This window comes from Dunckerocampus dactyliophorus, chromosome 20, assembly GCF_027744805.1.
Source record: "Dunckerocampus dactyliophorus isolate RoL2022-P2 chromosome 20, RoL_Ddac_1.1, whole genome shotgun sequence".
Lineage (NCBI taxonomy): Eukaryota > Metazoa > Chordata > Actinopteri > Syngnathiformes > Syngnathidae > Dunckerocampus > Dunckerocampus dactyliophorus.
This window is the reverse complement of record NC_072838.1, coordinates 18,092,131-18,120,000: the sequence shown is the minus strand read 5'-3', so window position 1 is coordinate 18,120,000 and position 27,870 is coordinate 18,092,131. Positions and strand designations below refer to the sequence as shown.

At 44.4% G+C, this 27,870-nt stretch overlaps 1 protein-coding gene across 1 annotated transcript in view; it reads right to left on the bottom strand.

Moving 5' to 3' along the window:
- jarid2b (jumonji, AT rich interactive domain 2b) overlaps positions 1-27,268 on the bottom strand; it is a 94,285-nt gene extending 67,017 nt beyond the window's left edge. Inside the window, 1 exon segment of the mRNA XM_054762859.1 lies at positions 26,636-27,268. Coding sequence (XP_054618834.1) covers positions 26,636-26,680 — 45 coding nt within the window. The 5' untranslated portion in view covers positions 26,681-27,268.
- Between the last annotated feature and the right edge of the window lie 602 nt (positions 27,269-27,870).

Here is a 27,870-nt window from a genome sequence, read left to right as displayed (position 1 = left end):
GAATTTTAAAAGTGCTAATAAAAATGAAAAAATCTTGGCTAAGTTTCATGCAATTAGCCTCAAAACGGACATAGTGAGATGTGAAAACAGCGGGACGTACACATTTGGTCCCCCTATGAAATTTGGTTGAAATTCGAGGCCACCGCAGTGATTCTTCAAGGAAGCATTCCAGTTAGCTTGTGTCACTTAAGCTGGGAACAACGGACAACGACGACAATCAAAACGTCCGTGCTTATCTCAGGGTGAACAGGATGAACAAGTTCTCCAAAAAAAAAAAAATCCTCAGGGCATTTATCGCTCAACAAAAGCTGAACAAATGTGTACACTTGGGCTTGCCTTTCTGTCGTTTGCCCTCGACAAAAAGGTCGCTGGGAGCAATCAATCATGATGCGGGGGCCCCGAAAGAAAAATGTTGCACGAGTAAAAACATAATCAATCTATCGTGTCCCTTTCATTCGCCGTCGACAACTAAGAGCGGGAGGGAGACAAAATCGATAGGTGTGTTGACAATGGCATTGTTGGGTCTGAGAGAGCTTACATGCACGGGCGTCAAGGTGCACAGCAACATTCCTGTGATAAGCCGAGTATAGCGATGGAGCTGTACGAGGTGTGGTGTTCATGTTCATCACATTCTTTTTGCACAAGAAGAGGCGAGAGTTGGGGCAGGAGGACAATGCCCCCAGTACCCAACGGCTCCTGGCCGAGAAGAACATCACCGTGCTGGAGCAACCTCCCTGCTCACCCAGCCTGGCTCTGTGTGATTTTACTCCCACTTTCCCAAACTCAAGATGCTCATCAAGGGGACCCGTTTTCAGGACGTGGATGACATCAAGATAGCCCTGACCACGAAGCTGCGAGGCAGCCGGGAAGAATGCATGAAGGTGTTGACGGAGAAGGCTGGGAAAGTGCATCAGACTGCAGGAGGATTAACTTCTCATTTGTAGTTTGGATTTGAAAGACATCTTTTGTGACACCTGTCCTGGAACTTTTCTGACACACCTCACACCACTTCCCAAAAGACTGCTTTTCAACATAAAACAAAAATACAGGCTCTGCTACACGTCTTAAAACAAAGCCTGGAGCTGTGCCAATTCATCCAAAACTAGATAAGACTACATTTTGGCCAACATCCCTCCGATACGCTCTTACTTAAAATGTGTGATAAATAGTATAAATATGCATGATTTGTGCACAAATTGAAAGGTAATATTTGTTGGATACGTAGCTTTACCAGGACCACGTTTGATGGGTTTCTTGTTGATCCATGTCCGATCCATGTCCAAACTAGAGGGAGGTGAAAGACACTAGAGCTCTAGAACTACAACTCCCATGAGGTGCTGGGGATTTTACTGACCACCGGATAAAAAAAAACAAATTTGAATCTGTAGAGGAAGGCCAAGAGAGAGGGTGTGTGTGTGTGTGTGTGTGTGTGTGTGTGTGTGTACTGTAGACAGGTTAAGTGCCAGTGTCTACACACAGCAGAAGACAAACCCAAGCGCTGCTACCACCCCAAACATCTGTTATTTAGGAAGTAGCGTCCTCCTCGCCTTGAACTTCCTTCCACACACACACACACGCACGCACGCACACGCACGCATCTGTTCACCCACGCTCACACCTGCTCCTGATCCCCTCCCACTGCTAGCTGCAGGCATCTTTCCCCATCTTCTTATCAAGCGACAGTCAGTCAGCAGCTGGACCACCAGGCTGGGATATTTTTCCTCGCCTCCTCTTTTGTGCGGCACCCCTCCCTTCCCTTCCCTTCCATCTCCCAAGCGGTGGGTTAGTGTGGTGAGCGAGCGAGTTCGACCTCGACTAGATTAGACTCCGCGTTACAAAAGCGCCACACAAACCACATGAGGAGAAAACCAAGGATGTTTCTTTTTGTCCTCCCTGCCCGCAGACACCATCGCTTTCCCACACTGTCAATCCCAACCTCGTGTTGCGACTCAGTGATACTAATCGCATGAGAGCGGGATTCTTTAGGCGTGTAACCACCGAGTGGTGTGAGATCCACTTCAAAATAGTACTGCAGAGAAACTGCAAAAACCACAAGGCATTGAACGCCTCAGTGGAGAGAAGGCACGCTAACAAACAGCAGCGGAGCAGAACAAGGGTTTCCTGCGCTTGCTTCTCGGACAGACATGAATTTTATCCAAGAGGAGAATGAGGGCAAAGTGGAGACTTTGGAGTATCATAATCATGCAGCATCAGGAGATTATCCAGCAGGATAAGCTAACATTAGCATGACTGTCTTATTTTGGCCTTTTCAAGCAGAGGGTTCCCCACATGCTAACGGCTTGACAGACCTGGAACCCCGGCGTGCTCTTTTGCAGGTCCCGGTGGTGGGATTTAAAACACTGTCATCTATGCAGAGAACACTTTTTAAACAAGGCAAAAGAAACCAAGAGTCCCTTTTTTTACTCCAATGTTCGCATGTAAAGACACCCTTAAAGAACCTGGAAAGGATATGACAGTGGATCAAGAGGAGACACCCTGCTCACGAGACAAGACAGTACACGAGATCGGGCCCACGAGAAGGACATGACAAGACTAACTTTATTTAAAAAGAGTCACGAAACAGTGCAGGTGCGTTTTGAAATGTTTATTGTCCCAAAAATTGATGCGAAATGACATTGTCAACATTTTTTGAGACCAGATAAACCACTAATGTTATGATAAGATATAATAATAGGAATAATGTATAACAATAATATACCATAATAATGCAATAGTTCCTTTAATATGTCATCTTTCACTCTGTAAAACTGGCGTTTGTGACATGTAATAATTTTGCCGGCCTCAATATATTGCCATGTGCATGCGTGTCTGTTTTCCTCGTCTCCCGCCTCCAAACAGGCAGGAAGAGAGGTCACTCTGTGCATTGGTCTCAGCACCTTGGCACGTCTGTTCCATAGAACAATGGGATGGATGACGTGAGCCCAAGCATACACACGGTGTGCACAAGAGTGTAGCCTCGTGAGAAGCAATGCAAGGTAATGCGGTAGAAATTCAATTAGTAGATCGCAATATATTGTCATTCATTTCTTCATTATACTTTTCCTGAAAGAAGTGTTAAAATCTCGTCTCATCTTCTAGCCCCAATACCTGCTCTTTACTTGTCTTGCTTGCTTGCTGCTGTAACAAGTAAATTTCCCCGCTGTGGGATCAATAAAGTACATACAATACAATACAAAAAAGGCACACTGTACTGCACAACTAGAACACACTGCAGTGTGTAAATCCTGCGAGGATGTACGTCGGTGCTTTTAAGACGCAATCTTGTCAAGTATCGCCGTTTGGACGGTGTTTCGAAACGCACATTATCACATTATTAGCGCTTTCTTTCGCAGCCTCCCCCGCCGTGACTCTGCATCACAGCTTCGCTACTCACCACGCAGGAGGAGGAGGACCAAACACTCCCTCACTTTCCCACGCCTCCATTTATCACCACACAGCAGCTCCTACAAAATGTCAATGGAGGGCCGATGCAGTCAGAGCAAGAATGGGTGTTCGTATTGTTGACACCTACACAGCATGTTCATCAGCATAAATACGCTGGATTCAAAGCAGTGATGGCACCCTGGAGGGGGGGGAAGTCAGCTTCTTTTGTTTTCTGTAGCTAGAAATGATGGTAAAAAGGCTGTATTTTGGAAAATGGCTGATGACGTTATTAAAGACTTTCCCCTCCTCATGGGTGTTTATGTTTATGTGTGCGTGCCCGCCCGCCACTTTTGACGCTTGCGTCATAGTGAAACTCGCTTAAAGTCATCTATTCCTGTCAGGAGGACGCAGTGCGGGGTGAAAGTGCAGCCATGATGACTCAGACCGAACGTCTGACTGGTCACATTTACTTTCGTGCCTGTTGCTGTAAAATAACATTTGATGGTTATTCTGCAGAGGACGCCGAGGTGCCTGCGCTATCTTTGGGGAAACCTTGTGTAGGTTTGCGTGCCAAGCATGCCCCCCCTCCCGCTGGCTCGAATAATTAACTCAGGGCCGTGTTTATCCTCCGGGCGCATTCAGAGCTGCTGGACCGTACGCTCGCCCTTTTTAAAAGTCTTTATGTTTTTTTTCCGGCCGTGGTTTGAAGAGGTGGCGGCTCCTAGGAGTGCACTTAAAGCCAACACACACTTTCGAAAGGTTTGTGGGTTTGTGGCCCAGCCAAGTCATCTCCAAAGACAACAAATGATTTAAAAAGAGTCTCTGTTCCGTTACAAGCAGCGTGGGGATTCCTGCAATGTTTCTAAATGTGAGCCTTGTGTCAGGAAACAGAGACAAAAGTAACAAATTCATACAATTTAAATACAGGGGAACTTTGAAAGTTGTTTGGGGACACGAGTCAACCTCCGATTTGTTGGATTTCTACCATCCCATAGGAAATAATCAAATAATCTGTTCTGGGGTCAAAGTGTGTCTTTATGTATTATTCTAGTTGTAACCCCTGAAGGGAAACTTAAAACCTTTATTAGTTAGCGGCCATAGGAAATATTCATTCATTCATTCATTCTCTATGCCGCTTTTCCTCACTAGGGTCGCGGGGGTATGCTGGAGACTACCCCGGCTGACTTTGGGTGAGAGGCGGGGTACACCCTGGACTGGATGCCAGCCAATCATAGGAAACAATAGAAATTTGTAAGATTTATCATGCTAGTTTTAATTCCTGAATGGAAACTTACAACCGTTATTAACTCTACAGCAGGGATGTCCAAAGTGTGGCCCGTGGGCCAGTTGTGGCTCACAGCAAACTGTAAAAATACAATTTTTACTTAAAAAAAAAAAAACAAAAAAAAAACAGTAAAAATGGGAGAAATAGAGCAAAAAGACAAAATGTAAAGAGAAGAAGCTGAAGCGGTAATAACCAATAATAAAACAAAGCTTTTTTTTAAATACATATGAAGCTTTTTAGCCTTTGTACCTGGGGTGTAACAATTCATTCACTACATCGATGAATCGATTTATATTCCTACGATTCAACTACATTGATCAGGGCTCTCACGTTTCCATTCAGGACAACATATATATTGATCTAACATCGTTTAAAAGGCAATCAATCGATTAAATCGATACTAGGAATTGGATTTAAGTGCGGCAGGCTTAAACGGATGTGAGCTTTTTTTTGTGACCCCCACGCATCCTCTGATTTTCAGTACGCAGCCCTCGGTGAAAAAGCGCTTGAACACCCCTGCTCTACAGGTTACTTTTAAGTAGGGCTGTCAATCAATTCAAATATTTAATCACAATTAAATCTCATTTTGGCTCCGCACAGCAACAAGCTTGCTAGCTCAGTAGGTTTGGCTTTTGGATTGTAAATATGCAATCTGCAATGACTGTAAAGCACTGCGAAGGGGGAGTAAGGTGTCTTCCTTCAGTAGAATATCACACCTCAGGGAGACGTGCTGAAGGAGCCCAGGTTCTACTTTCACTGGCTGTATTAGTCCAGAGTTGCTTTGAACTTTACTTTGTTCTCGAGACGTTTTGTGTGACTTTAGCGCCAAAATATTGGTCAAATCCCGATTTGTATAACCTTTAAAAGGTCCCTCTGTCTTTTTGGGGGGCGGGGCGGTAGGAACAAAGCCACTATGTTAACACTCTCAGCTGTTCCTAATCAATATTGTATTGACGGGACTAGTAGTAGCGAGGAGCATTTGTTATCGTATTTGTTGGGTCGCTCGTTTGTATTCATTTGGATGCTGTGAAGCATCCTTAAGGGAGGTAAAACAAGAAAGAGGGAGTGTGTGCTCACAAAAAGGTGTTGGGGGAATCCGCCATATGCACGGCATGTTAACATTACCAGTGTGTTATTAACATGGGTTTGCCCAACTGTAAAGGTGCATTAAAAAAAAAAAATCAGTACCCACATTAGTTCCACTTCTACAAACACTCTTTTAGTGCAACGAAGGACCCGACTGGGCGGCCATTACGGCTCTGGTTTCACTTCCCATTAGCCATTCAGAGCCATGACAATACCCAGGAGGGAGAGAGAGCAGCCCTGCCTGCCAAGGCCCTCGCATGAGTCACTCACTCTGCAACACCACCAGCCGCAACAAGCTCAACACGCAACACAGGATTCATTTCAGGTCAAGAAAACTGAGCTATTATTAGCTTATGGAGCACAGACTTGCTTGACTTTTGAAGGACTGAATGTTTAAATCTGGGATCATCTGTGATCTATAAAAATAATCATTTAATACGTTGATGCTGGTGTACAGTACTTAGTCCTCACCGGCCCCAGATTACCCATCAATTCCATTTTACTCAACTGGCTGAGACAGCCCACCAATCAGATGGCAGGCCGGGGAGGCATATGATCTCTGATTGGCTCCTGGCGGGGGTAAAGGGGCGGAGCATCCCAGCCATCCCCTAACAACAGCAGCATGCTGTGAAATGAGCGAGGCAAAGAGGAGAGAGAATTTGGACCAGTGGATAGTCTCCCCTCAGGCCCAAACCTCTCCCAAAGAGCGCTGTTCCATTCCGCCATCGTCACCCCGCCACCACACCTCACTTCCTGCCCCTGCTGTCAGTCTCGAGTGCTGACTTGGTTGCTCGCCGTGACGCCGAGCAGCGCAGATTTAGTGCTCTGTGCTGTGGAAGTCAGCGGAGGTCAGGCTGGATCCCGGCGGACGTGGAATTCACTCTCACACACACACACACACACACACACCCCCACACAAACACACACACACACACACGCACGCACGCGCACGCACGCGCACGCACGCACACACACGCACACACACGCACACACACACACACACACGTGCGCGCGTGCACACAAGTGAGTGGCTCGGCTCGGGTTGAACGAGGTCTCTGTGCTGACCTACTTCTTTTCCACAGGCAAACGCTGAGCTCACGCAACATAAACTCACGCCTGCGACGACTGCCGAGAGTTTTTCGGAGGAGGGCCCCTTTACGTCCAACGCTCCCCCTCCCCTTCTTCTTCTCCTTTTTCCTGTGGTGAGCAGCAACAAAAAGAGAAGGTCCCCCCCTCCCCCTTTCTCCAGGCTGGAGGTGTTAACAGCCAGCCACAGGCCAAAGCAGCCATCTTGACTTGAGAAGAAAAGACGCACTGAAGGGAAGAAAGATGTTGGGATGTGACTGAATGCTGGCCTGCTATCCAGACAGCTGTGAGACATTCGTGTCAGGGTTTGGTTTTAGTCAACTGGATCTTGTTTCTTTGAATTGCACTTCCAAAACCCACAAACGCTTGAATTGTATGCAATTAAAAATAGTGCATTATTCATTGAGATTTTTTTTAGCTAAAAAAAAAAAAAAGTTAGGTCTACGCTGCTGTTTATGTGAGCGAGAAATGTCTCAGGTTTCAGCGTTTCAGGTGCTTTCCAGGTACAGCAGGTTCAAGTATGCAGCTGCGGTGGTGGGTGTGTTTATTTAAGGGCGGTGTGAGGTACCATGTCATGGACTGTTTGAGCTTGGTGGCACGGACGGAAAACAGGTGAGAGGTGCTTCCCTGACACTCACAACGTATCATTCATCTCATGCCAGCAAAGCAAGACCAGACACTGATGCAGTAGATGCAGCTCTCATATGAAAAGGCTCCTCGTTACGCCAAAGTGACTTTAACAGCAGTAAGTGTCCCTTCATCCTGTTTATGAGCACCAAACATGAGGAAAAGCTATCATCTCACACCTTTGCTCCACTTGAAGAAGCCCAAACACTCGCTTTTGTTGACATCAAGGAAAAACCTACAAAAGCAGGCTTTGCAACACATCTTAAACAAAATAAAGCTCTATGTTTTTGCCCATTGTTTGACAAAAATCTTGTTTCATGAGCCCTTAAACTAATGGAAAATGCACTTTTCATCCATAATCCTTATGTGAGACGTGAACCCATGTCTCTCTTTTCTGTGCGTTCTAAAGATACAAAAACAGCTAAAAAGAGGCAGCTAATATATGCACGTAATGGGACACACCTACTCCAGATGTTAAAACCTCCAACAAGGTTTTATGGTTTTATATCCATGCTGTGAGCATGCAGTAACAGGCACCTTCATGAAAACATGTGATACTTGCAGTATTTTGGTCATTTTAAGACTACACCTAGTGTTAACTTTTCCAAACTCAAAAATAAAAACGCAGCAGCAGTGGCGGCAGCTCCAATATGTAGCGTTACCTTTCGCTTGTGGTCCGAGTGTGTGGTGAAGCTAGTCGCTAGCAAGTGTGGTGTGGCAAGGTGTCACTACACCAGAAAAGTAGTTCTTCAGCGCTACAAAGCGTAACAATGTTGCTGTAGCTTGTTGAACATGCAGGTCACATTATGTGAAATGAGCATTGTTGGCGCTTTTTTCAGAAGGCTTTATAAGCGTACTAGGTCCCATTACGTGCATTCTTAGCTGCCTCTTTTTAGCAGTTATATCTTTAGAAGGCACAGAAAAGAGAAAGCTAATGTGTTCATGTTTCACATCAGGATTGTGGATGATGGGCAAAATTCTGAGAAAAAGTGCAGTTTTCCTTTAAGGGCCCCTCAGTAATGTTCTAACAATAATATGTGTCCCTGGAACCTATTTTTGAGCACCAAACGTGAGAAAAATCTATCATCTCCCCACAAATCTTTGCTCCACTTTGCGACACTCTTGAGAGAAGAAGACCAAACGCCTGCTTTTGTTGACATCATGAAAGAAAAACCTCCAAAGCAGGCTTCGCGAGCCATCTTAAAATAAAGCTGTGCCAACTTTCTGGGAGGGTTTTTTTTCCATTTTTAGTCAGAAATCATGTTTGATGAGCCCATAAAGGAAAGGGTCCATCAATGATGTTCTAACAGTGATGTGTGCCCCTGGAGCGTGTTTATGAGCACCAAATGTGACAAAAATGTATCATCTCCCTCACATCTTTGCTCCACTTTGAGAGAAGAGGCCCAAAAACTCAAGTTTGTTGACATCATGGAGGAAAGTCCTACAACACAAGCTTCGCGACACATCTTAATACTATACCAACTATAGTTTTTTCCCCATTTCTAGTCACCAATCTTGTTTCATGAAGCCTTAAAAGGCTGCCACATGATATTCTAACAGTGAAATGTGTCCCTGGAGCTTGTTTATTAGCACCAAATCTATCATCTCCCTAACTTGTTGGCTCCACTTTTGAGAGAAGAGGTCCTCAAACAGTCGCTGAAGTCATGAAGGGGCTTTGCTACACGTCTTAAAGTCCATCAGTCAGCTGCGGTGTTCAATGAATAGGCTACCCTAGCATGAAGTTGCTGTTAAAATGGGAGTGTAATGTTAGCACTGTCGCTCACATGGCTGTGCTGGCGTAGCCAACATTGTTGTCATCCTGAGCCACTCCTTCATGTTCCACTGTTACCTTGGGCCAAGCTACAGACACATAAACACTGCATATTGCTAGTAGGTATTTTTCATTTCAAGGCCGATATTTGGACAATACATAATTGTGCATTTGCCAAGAATAAAAATGCAGCGAGCAAGCAAGCAGTGCGTGAAGGCCTCCTCACATACAAATCAGTTTGCCGGACCATTTCCAGTAATCATTTACACAGATTGGACTCTCCCTCCCCATAAAGATGGGACTTGTAAAGCAAGTGACAACATTTTTGTACTCCTCTCCACAAAAAGGCAAGAATAAATCCTACATTGGCCCACTTAAAGAATCGACTAAAATCCCAATTCAGTTTTTTTAACTTATTTTTACAGCAGTGGTGTCGTCGGGCTGGATGGGGCGAGACTGATTTAAAGCCTTTCACGGCCCCGCCAAGCGCAGGTGCTGCGAGGAATTCTGTTAACAGCTCACTCCGGAGCTGAAACAATAAATGTCATCCTGTGCGCGTCACCGGCAGAGAGGGGAGGCTTGTGGGCCCCCAGACGGGGTCAGGGGTCAATCTGCTGCATCTGTGGGGACTCTGCTGTGCTGTACGTGCAACAACGAAAGGAGGAAGCGATGCATTTACTTGCAGGATGTGTGTTTATTTGACTGACATGTATGGTAAGGTGGCGTTACGATGACAACAATGAGGAAGAAGATTTTTCTGTCAATTGTAGACTAATCACGGTTATTTAGGAGCGTGTACACCAGCAAAGGGAGCACTGAGGGACACATAATGAAATATCAAAGGATGCCAGAGGCCATGCTGAGATTTTTCACTGTGTAAAAAAAAAGACTAAAAATTTAAAACAACGCTATATATATTTAAAAGATTCAAAATAGCCTGCAAGTCACCTTTCTGTCAATAGCATCAGCATTAACTTTTTGTCCCTACTGTATAGTACACTTTCCCCCCCATTTTTGTTGCGTTTTTTTGTAATTGTATCTTTAAAATGACCAATTAAAAATACAAATAAATAAACTTTACAAATAAAAATACTTTATAAATGAATAGAAGCTCTTCGGGTGCCCTTGGTGTAGACCAGGGATCGGCAACCTTCAGCATCAAAGAGCCAACCAAATTCAAACCTACTCGGAGCCACAAAACCTTTTTGACCAACAAATTGAAGGTGACGCTACATATATAGTTTCCTTAAGAGTAGTGTCATCCCTCGTTTTTAGCAGTTAATTGGTTCCAGATCCGCCCGCGATATACGATTCAATGTTAATAAATGCAATATTTTCATAAGTGGGCCCATTTATGACTTTCTAAATACGGATTTTAACATTATTAGAGCCCTGTGGACATGAAATAACACGCCTATAGTCACTTTTACACTGCTATTATTCATTGTTTGCAACACATTGTGCATCTCTGATGCTGCAGGGACTCGAGAGGGTCACTAGCGAGCTAACCAGTTAGCTTACAATTTATTTCTTCTAAACTTAGGAAGCCAAAAACTTACCACTGCCACACGGAATGGGAGGACAACTTTTTTTTTTCCACTGACTGACTTCATGCAGTGTAAGGTAATGTAGTGTGTGTTTTGTTTTTGTTTTTTTTCAGCATTTGCAACAAAAGTGTTGTCACACATCGATTGGTTTCACTACCACTCTGCACCTATCACTTTTTAGGTGCAACAAAGGAAGCTAACAAGCGAAATAGCTGACCAGCATGACAGTCTCTCACCACAAAATACTGCTCCTAGGAATTAGGCGGAGAACTGCACGGCACATGCTCAAAGCTTTGAAAGGCTCACGGCAACGTAGTGGCTACACGGAAGCATAAACCAGCTGGAGACGTAGAAGAAGGACAAAAGAGCTGCGGTTTCCAGACCCCTGGTGTAGGCAATCATTGAGGGAAAAGGGAAAAAAACACTTTTAGTAATGGTTTAATTTATTTTCAACATATTAACAAAAGGTGCATTAAAGACGCACTATATGTTTGCACTTTCACAGTTGAATAGGTCTGAAATGGGTTCGAGAGAAGCAGAGCTTCCCTAATCCTATCTCTTACCAATTACTGATGGCTTGTTCACTTCCTGTGTTTAACATGCACCAGGTTACTATTTCATTACAGGCAGGAAAAAGGATCAGAATGTGTAACGCGTCTTGATTTGGTACAACCCTGACCTTCGCAAGAAATGGGCCGTTTGTGAGAAACTAAATATCTGCAGAGTCACTCCCCATCCCGTTTCATTCATTTGGCGGCGTTAATTAAAATCACAAGCCTGACCTCTGACGCCTGCCAGCAGAGATATGCGCCCGCTCTGGTAAACACGAGGAAAGGCGGAGAGAGTTCACTCCCCATAAAAGCAAAAAGCAGCGGATACATTTCAGCACGCAGCCTGCCAGAACGGCGGCGGCCGTTGATTGTGCTACAACATCGCATTAGCCCTTGGAAAACAACAATCAAGGGTGGATAATGTGAGTGAGAGACTTAAATTGGCACGCCCTCTTTATGAGTTGCAATGTAAAGCAAAATATAAGCTGCCAATCAAAGCACAGCCAGGAAGGCGTTAAGAGGGCTGCAGGCTGCACACTGTCAGTCAGATAAGATTACCAGCGGTGGCTCATGGAAGCCACCGCAGCCCTCCGCTGACAGCCAACAGGAAAGACAGGAACTGGCCAACAATCGCGCCACTGCAAGCTCCTCCGTCATCCCAACTGGCAACCGGACGCCGCGCGGAAGAACCCGATCCTAGGGAGCGATGGCTTCAATGAGGCGTGTGTTCTTATCGTCGGGGCGTAAAACAAATGAGATGCTTGTCTAACCTTGACCTCGTGCTTTCATCACGAGCAACAGTCATCAAAGTAGCTGCAAGGATGTTTCAGGGTAAAAAAAACAAACACACCGGCATGCAGGACGACAATGAATGAAATGCTGTAATGCTAGCCTGGGAATTTATTACCTGAACCGCGTAAAGGGCGGGGCGTTCATTGCAAGCAGGCCATAATTGGAGAGGAAATAAGTTGCAAAACAAATGAATTGTTTTAACTTTCATGATATGGAATGCATGAGAAAGTGTAAAGGAAAAAATGTAGCTGAGTAGGAGCAACCAACATTTTAAAGCGCAAAAAGAGGCAGATAAAGGTGCTGGTTGCTGACCACTCACGATGCTTGAAATACTAATGTACAATACTACATACAACTTGGCTTTGACCACATAGTCATTTACGAATATAAACAGTACAGTCGTCCCTCCTTTATCGTGGTTCCAATTACTGACACCTAGTGGCCAATGTAGAATACAGTTCTACATTCTCAAGTAGAATGCTTCTTCTGCCTTGTATTTCTATTTTAGTTTGATCATTTAGCCATTTTTATGCTTTAAAATGCTTCGTTTAGGCCAAGAATAAGTACAATTTGCTTAAATATGCATTTTTATACTAATAATAGGCCATATTCAACCACAAAACAACAATCATTTATTCATGAAATCATTTTGGAAAAAGCGTGAAGTGAGACGACTGTACTGACATCTTTTGGAGTTCATAAAAAAAACACATCAAGGAGTTGCCTACAGCCACTATTTTTTAGGTCCAGCGCTATATGCGTTCATAGATCATACGTCCGTGGACTATAGGATATTTTAAAAATGCCACTTTCCCATTTCTTTGCCCATAGGGGGCATAGCCCATGCTTCTGGGGACCACTTGCAATGATTTGCCGTCATCCACGAGTTATTCTTCTTAAAATACATTTCTTTCTTTGACATTTTAAGCCTCTGTGACAACATTTCTCACTATTCGCACAATTGCAGCCAGAATGAATCAATACTAAGTGAATAGAGTCCATGCTTGCCAGGTACATGACGTGATAACACTAAAAGTACGCTCATTTACCACTCACCTAGACCTCGGCGCGCTACACTGACATCACGTTTCTCCGCGTTCCGCTCGTGTCCGACATCTTAAGCCTTTTAAAGCCCCCCCGTCCCCCGCCCCAGTGTGTGTGTGTGTGTGTGTGTGTGTGTGTGATTACAGCCAGTGAAACAAAGCCAGGGCTTAGGCAAGGAGTGGAGTTCCGATGCTTGGGGACTTTTAGCGCGAGGCTCGGGAATCCATTCCCTGGCACGATGCAAAGACGAGGCAATTAAAGGAATGATTGTCACCCCCTCAGCTCTGGGACTGAACACTCACACCTTCAACCTCATCCACCTTTTTGTGCTTCTCAATGTCTTGTGCGGTGAAAGTGAATACACAGAGAGGCCTGGAGGTACAGTATATGGTAAATGGGCTTTTTCTTTGCATTTTCAGGAGGTTCGATTGTTTCGCGCTCACACCTGCGCGTAAACACTGTAAGATGCATGCCGGGCCAGTAGTTGGCAATATAACGTTTCTCTACCCTTCCCTGGCGACTCCAGTGGATATATTAGCAGTATGGAAAAGCCTAATTTGTGCCAATGACAATAAATAGCATGTTGCCCCCCCCCCCCCCCCCGGTCAAAATGCTTTGGAAGACATGCTAGCATAAATGTAATACGGGTGTCCTCAAGAGTTTTATAATCATTAGTGGGGGCGTCACAAGCTCTCACGAGATTAAAACGTGACAAGACAATAATAAACTCATAAATTAATGACACAATAAAATGGAAATGAACTGGGCCATTTTTATACTGCCACGCAAAGCATGTTTGCTTTCCTCATCTCCCGCCTCCCAACAGGCAGGAAGAGAGTTCACTCTGTGCATTGGTCTCACATTGTATCACATTTCATGGTGATTCCATTAAAAGACCCTGAAGTTACAATGATATTTTGTGGATCCCGTTGAGCTGTGTGAGAAATTTCAAGTCAATCTGACTTACAGGGTTTATTAACAGCGCCACCATCTGGTGGATCTGTCAGAAAGATAATAGCACGGGTAACACAGTATGGACGCAGGTTTTGACAATGTTTCACGCTTGTGTGTGCGCAGCGGTTCACACGCCGCATATCTTCCATATTGTTTCACAAGCGTGTATAAAACATCTCGTCTACCACGTAAAAGATGCAGGGTGGAAATACAAAAAAAAAAAACAACAACAAACGGAACACCTCGCTGGCTTCCGTCACTCCTTAATTTAATGTACTACTTTTTGCTTAATTAAATAGCTTAACCTGCCACTGCGCAGCTTTAGTTGATTTGTTGGTGCTTGATTTAGTCGTTTGGCTGTGACCAGTAATTGATGTATTGTATTGTAAAGGGGGGGGAATTATTGCGTCTTGTCCGCCGTCCTGCTGTGGATAAAAGAAATAACGTCAAGAATGACGCAACGCTATGAGTAATATGGAAAGCGGTGATGTCTTCCGCTGACGGGGTTACTGGGCTTGTTTATGCAAATACTGTCAATAAGGGTAAAAACTAAAAAAGTGTCACGAGACGATACGATACACGCGATTGGGTCTAAGAGAACGAGACAAGACTAGATTTTAACTTTACTTTTAAGCGGCCCCGCCTCCACCCACTGAGACAAAGAGACTGTATGAGTGACAAAAGGGCTCACTCCGTTCATGCCATTGTTCTATGGAACAAATGCGCCAAGGTGCTGAAACCAATGCAGAGTGAACCCTCTTCCTGCCTGTCTGGGGGCGGGAGACGAAGCAAACGTGCATGCACATGGAAATATACTGAGGCTGGCAAAATGACCAAGCACATTTTCATGTACTGTGTGATTCATTTAGTATCATCCCAGGCCTAGAGCCCACTGGACCGCTTTGTTCTGAACGAGAAATCTTGTCACGTTTTAATGTCTCGATATCTTGTGACATTCCTCGTAACAAAAATAAACACAGTGAGAAAATAATTGGGAGTTACTGGAGGATGTCATCCAAGGTTCAAAAGACTAATATCCAAAACGTGAAAAAACATTCTAGGAAATGGAAGTCAAATTTACAACTACCCCCCCCCAAAACCCTCTTTTATCAGCTACCACTTAAGGATGCGTCACTTGTGTGACTCACACCATGGCGAGACGAAGCTTGTAACTTTGAGTGGAGCCACTGACCACATGATGAAGCATAATAAAGTTGAAAAAAACAAGAAACGGAAGCGCTGTCTGGCTCCTCCTCCTAAAGATACACCACCTCCGACTTGCTGTGGCACCTTTGTCATGGTGTTGGTTCCTATAGTAACCGGTGATTCTCTTCATGCATGACGGATATGAAGAAGTGAAGCAGTCAGGGCGGGGGGCTGGGTGTATACGCTCAAGTTTCCATGGTAACTTCCTACGAGTTGGCGTTGAAATGATGTTTCACACCTGCATTGTTCATTTACAATGTGTGAATTTCTCCTCTCCACGTGCTACTACGAATACCAAGAGCAACAAAGGCTTACGTTTGTGTGGAGTTTAGATTTCCTCACTCTCAGATTGCCTCTCCTTGACAGGTTGCGATTTTGCAGTCCTTTTCCTTCCCTTGTGATGTTCTTTGATCCACGGCCAGCGGAGGCGGGTCAGGGAATTGGGCCCAGATTGTGGCACCCTTCCCCTGGTGTAACGCACACCCCAGCTAGCTGCTGCTGCAGGCCTGGAGGAAATCTTAGGCCCTGTCCACACGAGAACGTTGTGTTTTTTGGCGGGTTGAAAAATATTTGTGTCCACACTGTGCCGAATTAGTAAATAGTTGCATCCTGACGCAAACGGATCACTGGGTGGAAACCATGTGATACACAAGGCACACCTACACGTGGCGCTGTGAACAGACACGCAGACGAAAGCACGGGACACACCAAAGTGTAGAAGAAGAAAGTCCACCGTCTTCCACTTTCCAAGGGTCATCTACACTTATGGAGTGGAATTACTTCTGCGAATCAAAATGCACAATGAGTAAAAAGTAAGACGTTTTATGTTTTTCCAACCAATCTCACTCATGTTTTACACAAATGTGCTCGTCAGCCCCCCAAAGGTGTGTACCAAATTTGGTGGTGATTCGGCTTAATACCCTAAAGCTACAGTGGATGTTTTTCATGTCAATCCAGCGTATGGAGGTTAATGACAGCGCCACCATGTGGTGTATTTTGTCAGTGAGATAATAGCACAGGAAATAGAATGCTGGGGAGGCATGTTTTGACACTTTTTCATGCTTTTTGTGAGCAGCGGTTGAGGAGTACGAGAGCTTACGCCAATAAGTAGTCAACGACTCGAATGTTCTTCCACTAAGTGCCGTTTATTTTTTTGTATTATTTCGACAATCATGGCTAGCAGTCTGCAGGGCAAGGACAAGCGAGCGCAGATGGCCACATTAGATGTGTGTGCTTGCACTTTATTACGCTGGCTGGTCAAATTGGAAGAGATTCCTAAAAATGTCCTTTTGGCAGAATGCATCCAAAACAACACCGGCAGCACTAAAATGGCATTCAGATGATTAAAAAAAATGTTACGCCTTCACAGAAAGACATTTTTGCAAAAATACCCCCTTCTTTCTACCCCATGGAGGTCCCCTACAGCCCCCCCCCACACACGACTCTACGCTCTGCTTGAAGCTGCGCTGAGTAATAGAGCGACTCAGCTGAGAGGGAGTGAGCGAACCACTCGCTGCTCCTCAGTAGGCGATGTAATGCGTTATTATGCTGACTTATGAATGACACGGCCTCTTACAGCCACCTACCTTACCATCACATCACCCTTACTTCTTGTTCTTAGTCAGAAGCAACTCAAAAGACACCCACTCCTAATAATCCCTGACCCAGTGCTTTCCAAAATGCAGTCATAGGGGCTTCTTTTTTTTTTGTATTGATCCTCGGTATATTCTAAAAATGAAATGGATTCATCATTAAGAGATACGATTAGACATTATACTAATTGCTTTGTCAGCTACTGTATGAGACAAAGTGATGTTTTGTTTGACAGCTTGGCCTACATTGGATTGGTGTTAGCATCTTTATTGCATGAAATGTCCAAGTGGCCGCTCACATCCTTCAGTGCTTCTTTATGCAGCTCACAGAGGAAAAAGTTGGACACCCTTACCCTAAATACCGAGCCCTACATGTGATACTAGACTATGATTGCCAATTTAAGTGTTTTGAATCTTTTGAAATCAAGATATGCTTTTCTGCCTTGAAACAGGTTTGCTAACACCACTGCAACGTGAACTATACGGTCGTTCCTCGTTTAGAGCCGACCAAAGTACGAGTCAATGTTAATAAACGGAATATTTTTGTAGTTAGAGCGTAGAAAACCAGTTTGACTTTCTCAATACGGTTTGTTACCATTATTAGAGCCCTGTAGATATGAAATAACACCCCTATAGTCACCTTTACACTCCTATTATTCTTTGTTTGCATCACATCGTGTAACACTAATTAATGCCCAGGCTACGGAATCACTGCACGGACATAAGAGAGGGCCGGCCGCCACTCATAGCATATAGCAAGCAACCGAGCTAACTAGTTAGCCTCCAATGTATGTATTTGCCAATGTATTTGTTCTAAACATAAGGAAGTATTTCAATGGAACTGGGGAAGAAGGACAAAGTAAGAGACCAAAAACTTACCACATCCACACAGAATGGGAGGAGAGCTTTTTTTCCCCACTCTACCATGTTGGACATGCCACGGCTGACTCCATGTCTCATGTTCCATCAATGTAACACTACTGACCAGTGACCCCTAGTGACCAGAATACTGCATATGACTTGTCTTTCAATATTTTTTGACTAATAATATATTATATTATACTAATAATATTTTTTGACAAACCTCAGTGAGTGATGCTATGTAGCAAGGGACGACTGTGCTGTACTCAGCATGCCTGGGAAGACGTCGGGGATGAAATAGATGCAGAGTTTGTGTTTAATGAAGGATCATTTACAACATATGTCCTCAATTCTGGACAAATTGGCTCTCAACTTTGAATGGATGCAACACAAAAGCCTCCCTTGCAACGGGGGCCAAACTGTGGGTGATTCTGGTCGTCTTTATGAGGCTTCTAACAGAAGGGGGGGATAGCCATTCCACAACTGGCAGAAGAGCTGCCAGTAACTGCTGGGGAGATAGCATGGAAGTATGCAGGGGGACTTCCATTAGCTTGCACATGACCAGCCAATGCAGCGCTGAACCAAAGAGGGCAGAACAGAGCCTCCATCAGAACCGTCAGTCATAGAATGCTCGCTGCATGGGAGATACGTGCCATGCCCACCCCCCCACGCCGACCTCTTGTGACCATTTGCACAAAGCATTACAGCAGTCAGCATCTTTGGCATCATGAAGATGTTTTCATGGCCTGGGGGGAAAAAAAAGTAGCAGTGGCGGAGGATCGATACCACCTCTTGTTGCTTCAATCCCCCCCTCATCCCAAGGCTTAATTCACCGGACGCGCAAAAGATGACACAATAGAGGATGAGATGGGGGGTTGACGGCCGGGTGAAAATATGGGGGGAGTGTTTATTCAACGGGATAGAATAGGGGCTGGGAGACGGACATGCCGCTCGCCAGATTAAGGGTGCTTCCACACTAGCGCGTTTTGTAATCAATTCGCCTGGTTCCAAACAGACTCATTTTCCATTGGGGAGAAAGCAATAGGAAATCAAAGCAACTGACAGATAAACAGCTTTTTCCCCAAAATAGCATCAAAACTACAGACACCATGTAAACAGATGAGACTATTGATCCTTTGTGTGAGCCAACTCTTCAATTCCTGAAACGCTGAAGGATGAAAACGTGCCACTGTTGCCTGTGCCTTTATTTTTCAGAAAAATACACTACATGGTGGCAACATTATTGACCCCATAAATCGGACTGCCTTGATATTTGTCACACAGCTCTATGCACTCGTTGACAAAACACCCACTGTAACTTTAGGGTGTTTCGACAAAATTTTACACCAAATTTGGCACACGCCTTTAGAGGACTGTCAAGCACGAGCGTATGAAATTTGAACAAAATTGGTTGAAAAACATGGCCACCATCAACCAAAATGTCTTACTGATTAGTGGTCAGACGAGACGATACATGAGATTGGATCTATGAGAACGAGACGACACTAACATTACTTTTAAGAAAAGTACAATGAAACAATAGAAACACATATGACCATATATTGCAATCTACTAATTTAATTTCTACTACATTACACTCTTCTGCATTCTGTGTGCATGCGAGCAGGACCGCCTCCACCCACCGAGACTGAGTGACTGACAAAAGGGCTCACCCGGTTCTTCTGTGGAACAAACGAGCCGAGGTACTGAATCCAATGCACAGAGTGAACCCTCTACCTGCCTGTTTGGAGGCAGGAAACGAGGAAAACAGACACATGCACATGGCAATATATCGAGGCCGGAAAAATTAGAGTTCATTTATTGTGTGATAAATTAATTAATTAATTGTCGTCTTAGTCCTAGTACCCATGAGGCAGTTTTTTTAATATAAGACATCTTGTCACGTTTCAATCTGCCGAGATCTTGTGACACCCCTGCCAACGTAGCAACTAATTCTCCATAAGTATTTAACCATTTGTCTCACGATTATAAAGGTTTGAAGATATATGATGTGGTAGATTGTTGAGTAACGATAATTTAGTAGTGCCCCCCCCTCACTTGGTCATATATTGAATATTATTCCACTTCACAAAACCAATAAGTGAAGAGAGCGACGTCACATGGCTGTTGGACATTATACCGCTGGAAGACAACCTGACCAAACCCATCAACTGGCTTAAGCGCGCAGTACAAGTGAAAGCAAGTCAAGCAACCACACACAACAAAAACAAAGTAATACCTGCTTTTTTAGGCAGATGGACATGGTTTACAGAGAAGCTAAGCTGGTATTAAATTGAAAATAATGTGATGCACAAACTCCAGTAATAAAAATAATTGTTGTCTTGCCCCCGCTTGCAAAACCAAGCCAGAGACCAAAATGAAATGCTGATCATGGACGGATAAGCTGTGCTACAACACACACACACACACACACACACACACACGGAGCCTCTCGGGGCCTGACCAGCTGTCTAACTCCCCCATCTCTATCCACACCCACAGGAGCGTATTCAAAAAAATGAATAAATCACATGACCGAGTGAAGTGGTGCACAGAGAAGGCGCTCCTGTTGTACGTGACACATACAGTATACACACACCTATGACGGAGACCTCTAGAACAAATGGGTTGGCGTGCACCCAGAGACCTTTGCCTCTGCACGTGAGCAAGCCGCTGCCAGCAAATCAGACGAAAAGAAGAAAACATTTTTTAACACGAGCAACTGATAAGGAGTGAAGGTCACATTGCATAACAAGAGTGTGATTGTTTTGTGGCGTGTGTGTGAGATAACTAGCATAAAACATAACCAGCAATCAACAGGGACTGTAATGACACGAAGGCGGCACTTACTGGCAACACAAATGATACTTTTGAGGACGTGGGAATTAGGGGTGCAGTGTGGGCTGGTTTAACGTCATTTTCCACAATATGACCAAACAAAGCGCTGTCTTGGCCATCAGTGGAAGTCTAACAAATAAAATACAGAGGCGGACACAACATTAGGTACACCCGAACAATCCAATGAGATCCAATAAGAGAAGTTCCACCTTTACAGCAATGTTGTTTTGACAATTAGTGCTTTGCAGCCGTACAGAGCTGCTCCACATCATGCAGAAAGCCTAGTTTCTTTCTTCATGTAAACAACATATTAGGAAGCGCTCTCCAGTGTCAAGCAGTGCCATTCTATATATTCCCAAAGCACAAACGCACTAATAAATCAATGAATCAATCAGAACAGCGCATCTTTCTAAAAGTACGTACAAGTACAATCAACACCACACTGTATGCATTTACAGCTCACAGTAGTCCTTTCACACGCCTAGCTATCACATGATTTTTAGTAGAATGATTTCATTATGCATCACGAACAGACACAACGATGCATTGGATGTGCCCTTCTATCCGGATCTGCACCGAAATGAGCAATTATAGTTCACAGTAGACCATGTACTTGGATTTTTAGTCAAATTATTCAATTATTCACCAACAAATAGAAAACGCACCTTTGTAATATAAAAACAGTCTAAAAAACATAATGTGCACATTTATCCAGATCTGCACAAAAATGAGCAATTATACGTCTTTGTAGTCCGTGCATGTCGGTTTCTTGCATTATTCACAAAGGACAAATACGAAATGCAGATTTGTAGTGTTAAAAACTGCATCAAAATGACTTATTTATTGGCTGGTTAGAAAAGGTCGTGCAAATTTTGTTTGAAACTCCACTAAACTAGTTTAACAACACCTGACAGTAGTGTCAATCAAAGAGTGAGTGAGCCTAAAGCTTTAAGTATACAGTAAAGTATAACACGCCTTCGGGTCATTTTATAGCGCCGGTGTCGTCTTCCCCAATCAAAGAAGACGTTGTCAAGAGTAAAAATACTGCCGGCTGGAAGTGTGACACGTCCTCGTGTCACACTTGGCATAAATATACATATATGGAAAGAAAATGTCGCAGCAGAACTGCTCCAGTGTCAAACTCAAGCGAAGCATATGGAAAAGACGGTAACTCTCCACCCGGCGCCTTTCACCGGCTCCACGTGCAACATAAACATAGCGAGGGCCAGTCAAATAAACAGGCAATAAAGCACAGCTCCGCTTTTGGTTTGCAGTGGTAGCCATGGCGACGGGGGGAGGGAGGCTGCACAGTAAGTGAGCCCTGCACACGTGAGTCAGGAGGTGGTGGGGGGGATAATGAAAGGGGGATTTGCATTGAAACATAAGGTTAAATGAAGCACGCAGAGGCTCGGGCACGGTGGAAAACAACCCGGTGACCCTCTCGGCGTGGTCCGACATGGGGCCCACATTTCATTTGGACAGCCCCAAGAACCAGAGGTGGGGTGGGGGGATAAAGAGAGGAAGACCGAAGGGAGGGTGGGCCGAGGCTTTGCACTGCCCTGCTCTATTTTGGTTTCTTTTTTTACGCGCTCATCGCTGTGGATTTCCAACTTGGCCCTCATCAGTTGTGTGCCTGATGAAACAAACACTGACAGCCTCTTTACATTTGCAAAGGCCCCTGCAGCAGCTGTGCTTGTCCCACACACACACACACACACACACACAAAGTCTGAGTGTGAGGCCTGGCTCCAGCTGGGGCCTACAGGCAGTAAGAAGCAGCTTCGGCACAAAACGGCCCGCAACGCCGCTATGATGCTCACTCTGGCTATCTTTCTTCACAATGTGCGTGTCATGCTTGGTTAGCTACAACAACACCGGCTCACATTAGCGCTCGGCCCCTCGGCCGCTAGGCCCAGCAATGAGGGTGCATGGACCCTATTGGAATTGCTTTGTTTCCCATTATTCCTATCACCACGGCAACTAAATCACCTTTATGACAGCTTTAACATACTCCCCAAATTTTGCAAGCGTGTGTGTCCTGGTGATCATATATGCAAATTATCACCCGGACAAAAACCCGCCCACCCCGAATAGCTGACACCGAACCCGGCACATGGTCAGGTTGTCGGCCATTTTGGCTTACGGGTGAGGATTTGGGGCATTTCCAGAGGTCATACTTCAACAAATTCCACCTAGCAACTTGGCTGGACGGCCACCAAAATTAAATTGCGTTTAATACACGGACGGGCGATGATAAATTATGAAAACAGAGTTTCCATCGCAAGGTGCGAATAGAGCTTGGCCTGCGGATTGGTCTGTTCGCCGTCAATACGTGGCTTGTAAGGTATTAGCCCCCGGAATTCGGCATGAGTGTTTGTCATGTCGGGACATACACAAGTCACTGCGGAACCTTCACCATTTTGGTATGAAGGTGCCCTTCGCTATGACACACAAAATTCTCATAACCCGACACCACAAGTTGCACAATTCATCTAAGCAGAAGATGACAGGGTCCCTGACATGACTCATCAACTTAAATATTGTTTATAATTATGTTCTACGTTGTTCAGTCTGTTGAAAACCGACGTTAAATTTGCAAAAAACGAGCTCGCAGCTCAGCCTCGTTCCCGAAAGACACGTGATGAGGGTAATACTGCTCAGGGAAATCAGCGTAAGCATATGCTTCTCGAGATAGCTTGTCGACTTGCTTCAGTGTATTTTTCACCAAAATAGTAGTCATGCCAAAATGTGGTGTTGCTGCTGGATGTTCACGGAATCCCGAGTGATACTGTAAGTTTCTTTTCCAAAAAAAGGAAGGTTTAAGACAACAATGGATGAAGAAAGTACAGAGAACAAGAGACAGATAGATGTCCATCATTCATTCTCCACCTAAGAAGCCCTTTTAAAACAATAATTGAAAAATAAGCAACCCCAGAGTAATTTATACTTACCATACTGTGTTTTGAAGGTGACCAATCTCAATGTCCATGTCTTAAAGCTTAAGTCCCTGTTCTGCAAGTCCTCTAGTGCATCTCCAAATGTTTCTTCCTCCTCCAAAACTATTGACACATCGCTCAAACCTTCACTGTAAACATCATCTGTCTCCTACACCGCTATGTTTGCGTAGCTGAGCATACTACCCCCAATACGTCACTTCCGGAAATGAGGCTGAGCTGCGAGCTAGTTTGTCATGGCTAGCGCCACTAAGTATATATGTACAGGTATTTTTTGCTAATTTACCCTTGGCCTTCAACAAATCGAACAATGTGGAACATAATTACAAACAATATATCATATTTTTGAGCGAAGTTCATAAATCATTTCAGGGACCCTTCCAAATTCCAAATATGGCGACTACTACAACAACAACAAAGCAAACACCTGGTTTTAACGTGATCCGCTCCCTCGTCAGCACGTGTCCCTGCTGTTAGGAAACTTTGTCGGACATAAACTCGCCACTCGATGGGTCATTCTGTACATGCATCTCTGTCGGGTTTGCTCGGTGCAATATGGCCAAGTGTATAACAATAATAAAAGCATGGAATGTACACCCCAAAGTGTGCCGATCAACTCACATCCTCACGGGACTTATTTTTATACTTGCACAACAGTTAAATTGATACTTTAAGCATTGCCTTTATAGTTAATGCATACTTCATGAAAGATGTCATTCCGCATTAATCCATCATTTCATTACCATTAAACTCAAATATCATCCACGGCTTGTAATATGTTTATTGGGGGGCCTCAAGAGCGGGGGGGTGGACTCGTGTTTCAGGGGAAATGGTTGAGCCAAGCATGTATAATTGTCGTACGCTAATTAAGAGAGGGTAAGGGGGAGGATCAGCAGGACCAAGTAGTCCCATCCCTCAAGCCTAAAGGAAGGAGGGAAGAGGGGGCAGGGCAGGGAGTCCCTCCAGGTTGGATCCGCAACATTTGCGAGGCCGTGTTTGTTGCAGGCCAGACTTGAGGGATCAACTGCAAGCAGCTGCTGAGAAATGCAAGACAGATGTGGAAACATGGCCACATCCACCCGGCCCCTGATGCTACCACTTGAGCTCCAATGATCACATGATAAATGCAAGTGTGCAAGGAGGCCAGCAACCACAACATGATGCCAAATGCCAAAGGTCACATTTTCTGCAGCACACAAGCAGTCTTTTAAAAAGGAGACAATGGTGACAGTCATGTCAGCGCAAAGTGCTGCTCATCACAAACAAATTACTGTTGGCCGATTTCAAGCACGTCCTTAAAACGCATTGTTGTTCAAATGTGTTACTACCATTAGCATGTGCACGCAAACGCACCACCAGCTATAACTTTAAATGGCCTGACATGACAGGCCAAAACTTTGATGCTTCTTTTGCAGTATATAGAGATTTGCTTGTTTTTTGATTCCAATTAGTAATGAAACACACGGCAATGAGTGAGTCACGCGTGTTGCTAGCAATTAAACACACCGTTTAATGCACTGTTGTTACAATGAGTGCGTTGTTAGCATGAGGACGTGAAGTCAAACGCACCGCCAGACAAAACTTTAAATGACCTCACAAGACAAGACGTGAAAAGCGACACATCCCGTATTGTGCTGTTTTTGGTTGTAATCCGTAAAAGACACGCCATGTTACAACAACTCAGTCGCGTGTTTCTAGCATGAGCGCATGTACGTAAAACAAAGTGAAAAGCAGGCAACTTTCAATCTTAACCTGCAGTATCTACTGTAGAGATTTACGTGTTTTTTGTTCAAATCACCTGTTAAACACGCCATGTAGTTACAATGAGTCACGCGTGTTGCTAGCAATTAAACACACCATGTAACCATTGTTAGAACGAGTGCGTTGCTAGCACGAGGACGTGCACCCAAACGCACCACCAGCCATATCTTTAAATGGCCTCACACGACCAGACGTGAAAAGGACACATTTGGCGCTTATTTTGTAGTGTATGTGTAGTATTATGCCGTCTTTGGTTGTAATCAGCAAATGACACGTCATGTTGTTACAACAAATGAGTCGTGTGTTGCTAGCATGAGCACATGCACTCAAACGCACCACCAGCCATAACTTTAAATGGCCTGACAAGACCAGACGTGGGAAATAAAGCGACGACTCTGAGGCTTTGGACAATGTTGACCTCTTCCCTCACAATGAAGAATGTCTACAAAACCCTACTCTTCACATTAAGCAGCATTCCTTCAAATGTAACCGAGTGACATGTTACGAGTACGACACGGTCACCGGCGTTACATGCTAGCAGAAAATGGTCGTCTCATACGTGAGACCCCCTCCCCCGCAATGCGACTACACATACGACTTATTTTAATTCAAAACAAGCTTTCCTTTTTCATGAAAACACACCTTTGACGCCACAAACGTGCCATTTTGAGTGTTCTGATGACGGCAAGTGGACGATAGCATGCTAACTGCTGTCCTGTATTGCATTAGCTAGCTAGCAAACAGAGGTCACCAATGCCATACATACATCATTGAATTATGACAAAAAGTGTGGAATATAACTCTTTGTAACCCCCCACGCAGTGTCGTGGAGTGGAAAAGGCACAAAAAATGCTGATTTGCATGCTCCCTTTCCCCCTCTCCAATGCACGCGCACACACACACTCATTTACTCACTCCCCCCACTCACGCTTTAAAATTAAAGAGCCACAACAGTCCCGTTTAAAACCCACAATGATAACATAACGCCGTGAAACGGTGTAGGTTTTAAAGCATATTTTGATGTTTTGTCAAATTTCCACACACAACAAGGTGAGATAAAGCGTTCGGCGTGGAGCTACGAGTGGAAAAAGAGCTGAGCCATGGCCGACGACCTCAAAAATGACTATCAACGTGCAGAAACTTGGGTTTAATTTGGGTACTAAATGGAGAAAACGATCGTTTAAAAGTGTTTTTAAAGCACAACAAGCCGCCAGCAGCGAGCGACACCCCTGGCTAAAGTTTATTCTTTAAAAAAATCGAGGTGACAAACTTGAGTTGTTTTAGTAGTGTACTTACGTATTTCTTCTGTATGATATTCCTTTTAGGTCTTTCCTTGGTCATTATGCAAATTTTCCCCCAAGAAAATGTTTGGCTAAAGAGAGAATGGCCACATGAATGTCTTTCTTTGCTGAGCACACAGCGAATGTCGATTTAAATCCCCGGCTCTCTGCAAAGGGAAGGCAAAACTCTTCTTTTTAAAAGCACAATCCTTCCTTGATGTTTATCCTTCGATTGTGTTGCATGGAAAAAGGGAGAATCTTCAAGGGTGCACGGCCGATCCCGAACTCACAGGAGGGGGTAACATAGCCAAAACAATCGCACAACAACAATAAGTTCCCTTCGGCTGCTGGAGGCTCGGTCCCGGTTCTTTCACCATCGTCAAGGGGGTGATGGTCACCAAAGTTGCATGCTCGTCTCCCACTCGCAAACAATAAATAAGATTAATAACGAATAGAAAGTAAAAACGTCCTCCTTTCTCTGTTGTTGTCTCCCCGCGACTACTTCTCTCGCCGGAGCCTGCTGCGGTCGTCGAGTAAGAAGCTCTCCAGCGGCACTGCTGAGCTGCCGAGTCCCAGCAGCTCCTTTCTTCCTCGGCGTCAGCCTATCACGTCCCTCGGTGTGCAGCGGTAACTTTAAAATCCCCTCCGAGACAGCCCCCACGCAGCCCAACACCACTGAAACACCCCGTAATCTTGCTCTTAATCCTCGTATGAATGCATTTATGGACATATTTTACAATCTCGCCTACCTTACATTGAGATGTTACCAATTTTCCTTAGAAATAGGGCGAATGCTCGTGATGCGTTCAGAGAAACTGGGAAAGCAAAGACGTTAAAAACGATAGAACTGACAAACGAAGCCCAACTTCTTTTTTAAATTTTACAGATTAATTTTCGAAGGACACATACTGACACAAATTCCAATGGGGCGGGGGGTTGTTTTATGGATGTTTTTATGATGACTTTGGAGTTCAATGGCTCCAGGTGGCATATTTTTCCCAGGAAACCGCAAATGTACCACCACAATAAACACGAACACTGCCTGAGGAACCAATTTAGACTTATCGATCTTTTCACCACATGTGATTGTCAAAAAAATGACAGGAGTGCTCCGTTTAAGAAAAAACTGCAAAAAAGTTTCAGAAGCAAAAAATAAAATAAACATTTAATACAAATGACTACATTGAATTTCATATAAATACATATCAATTGAAAAATAATATGCAAAGAAATGAATTTACTTTGCCGTCA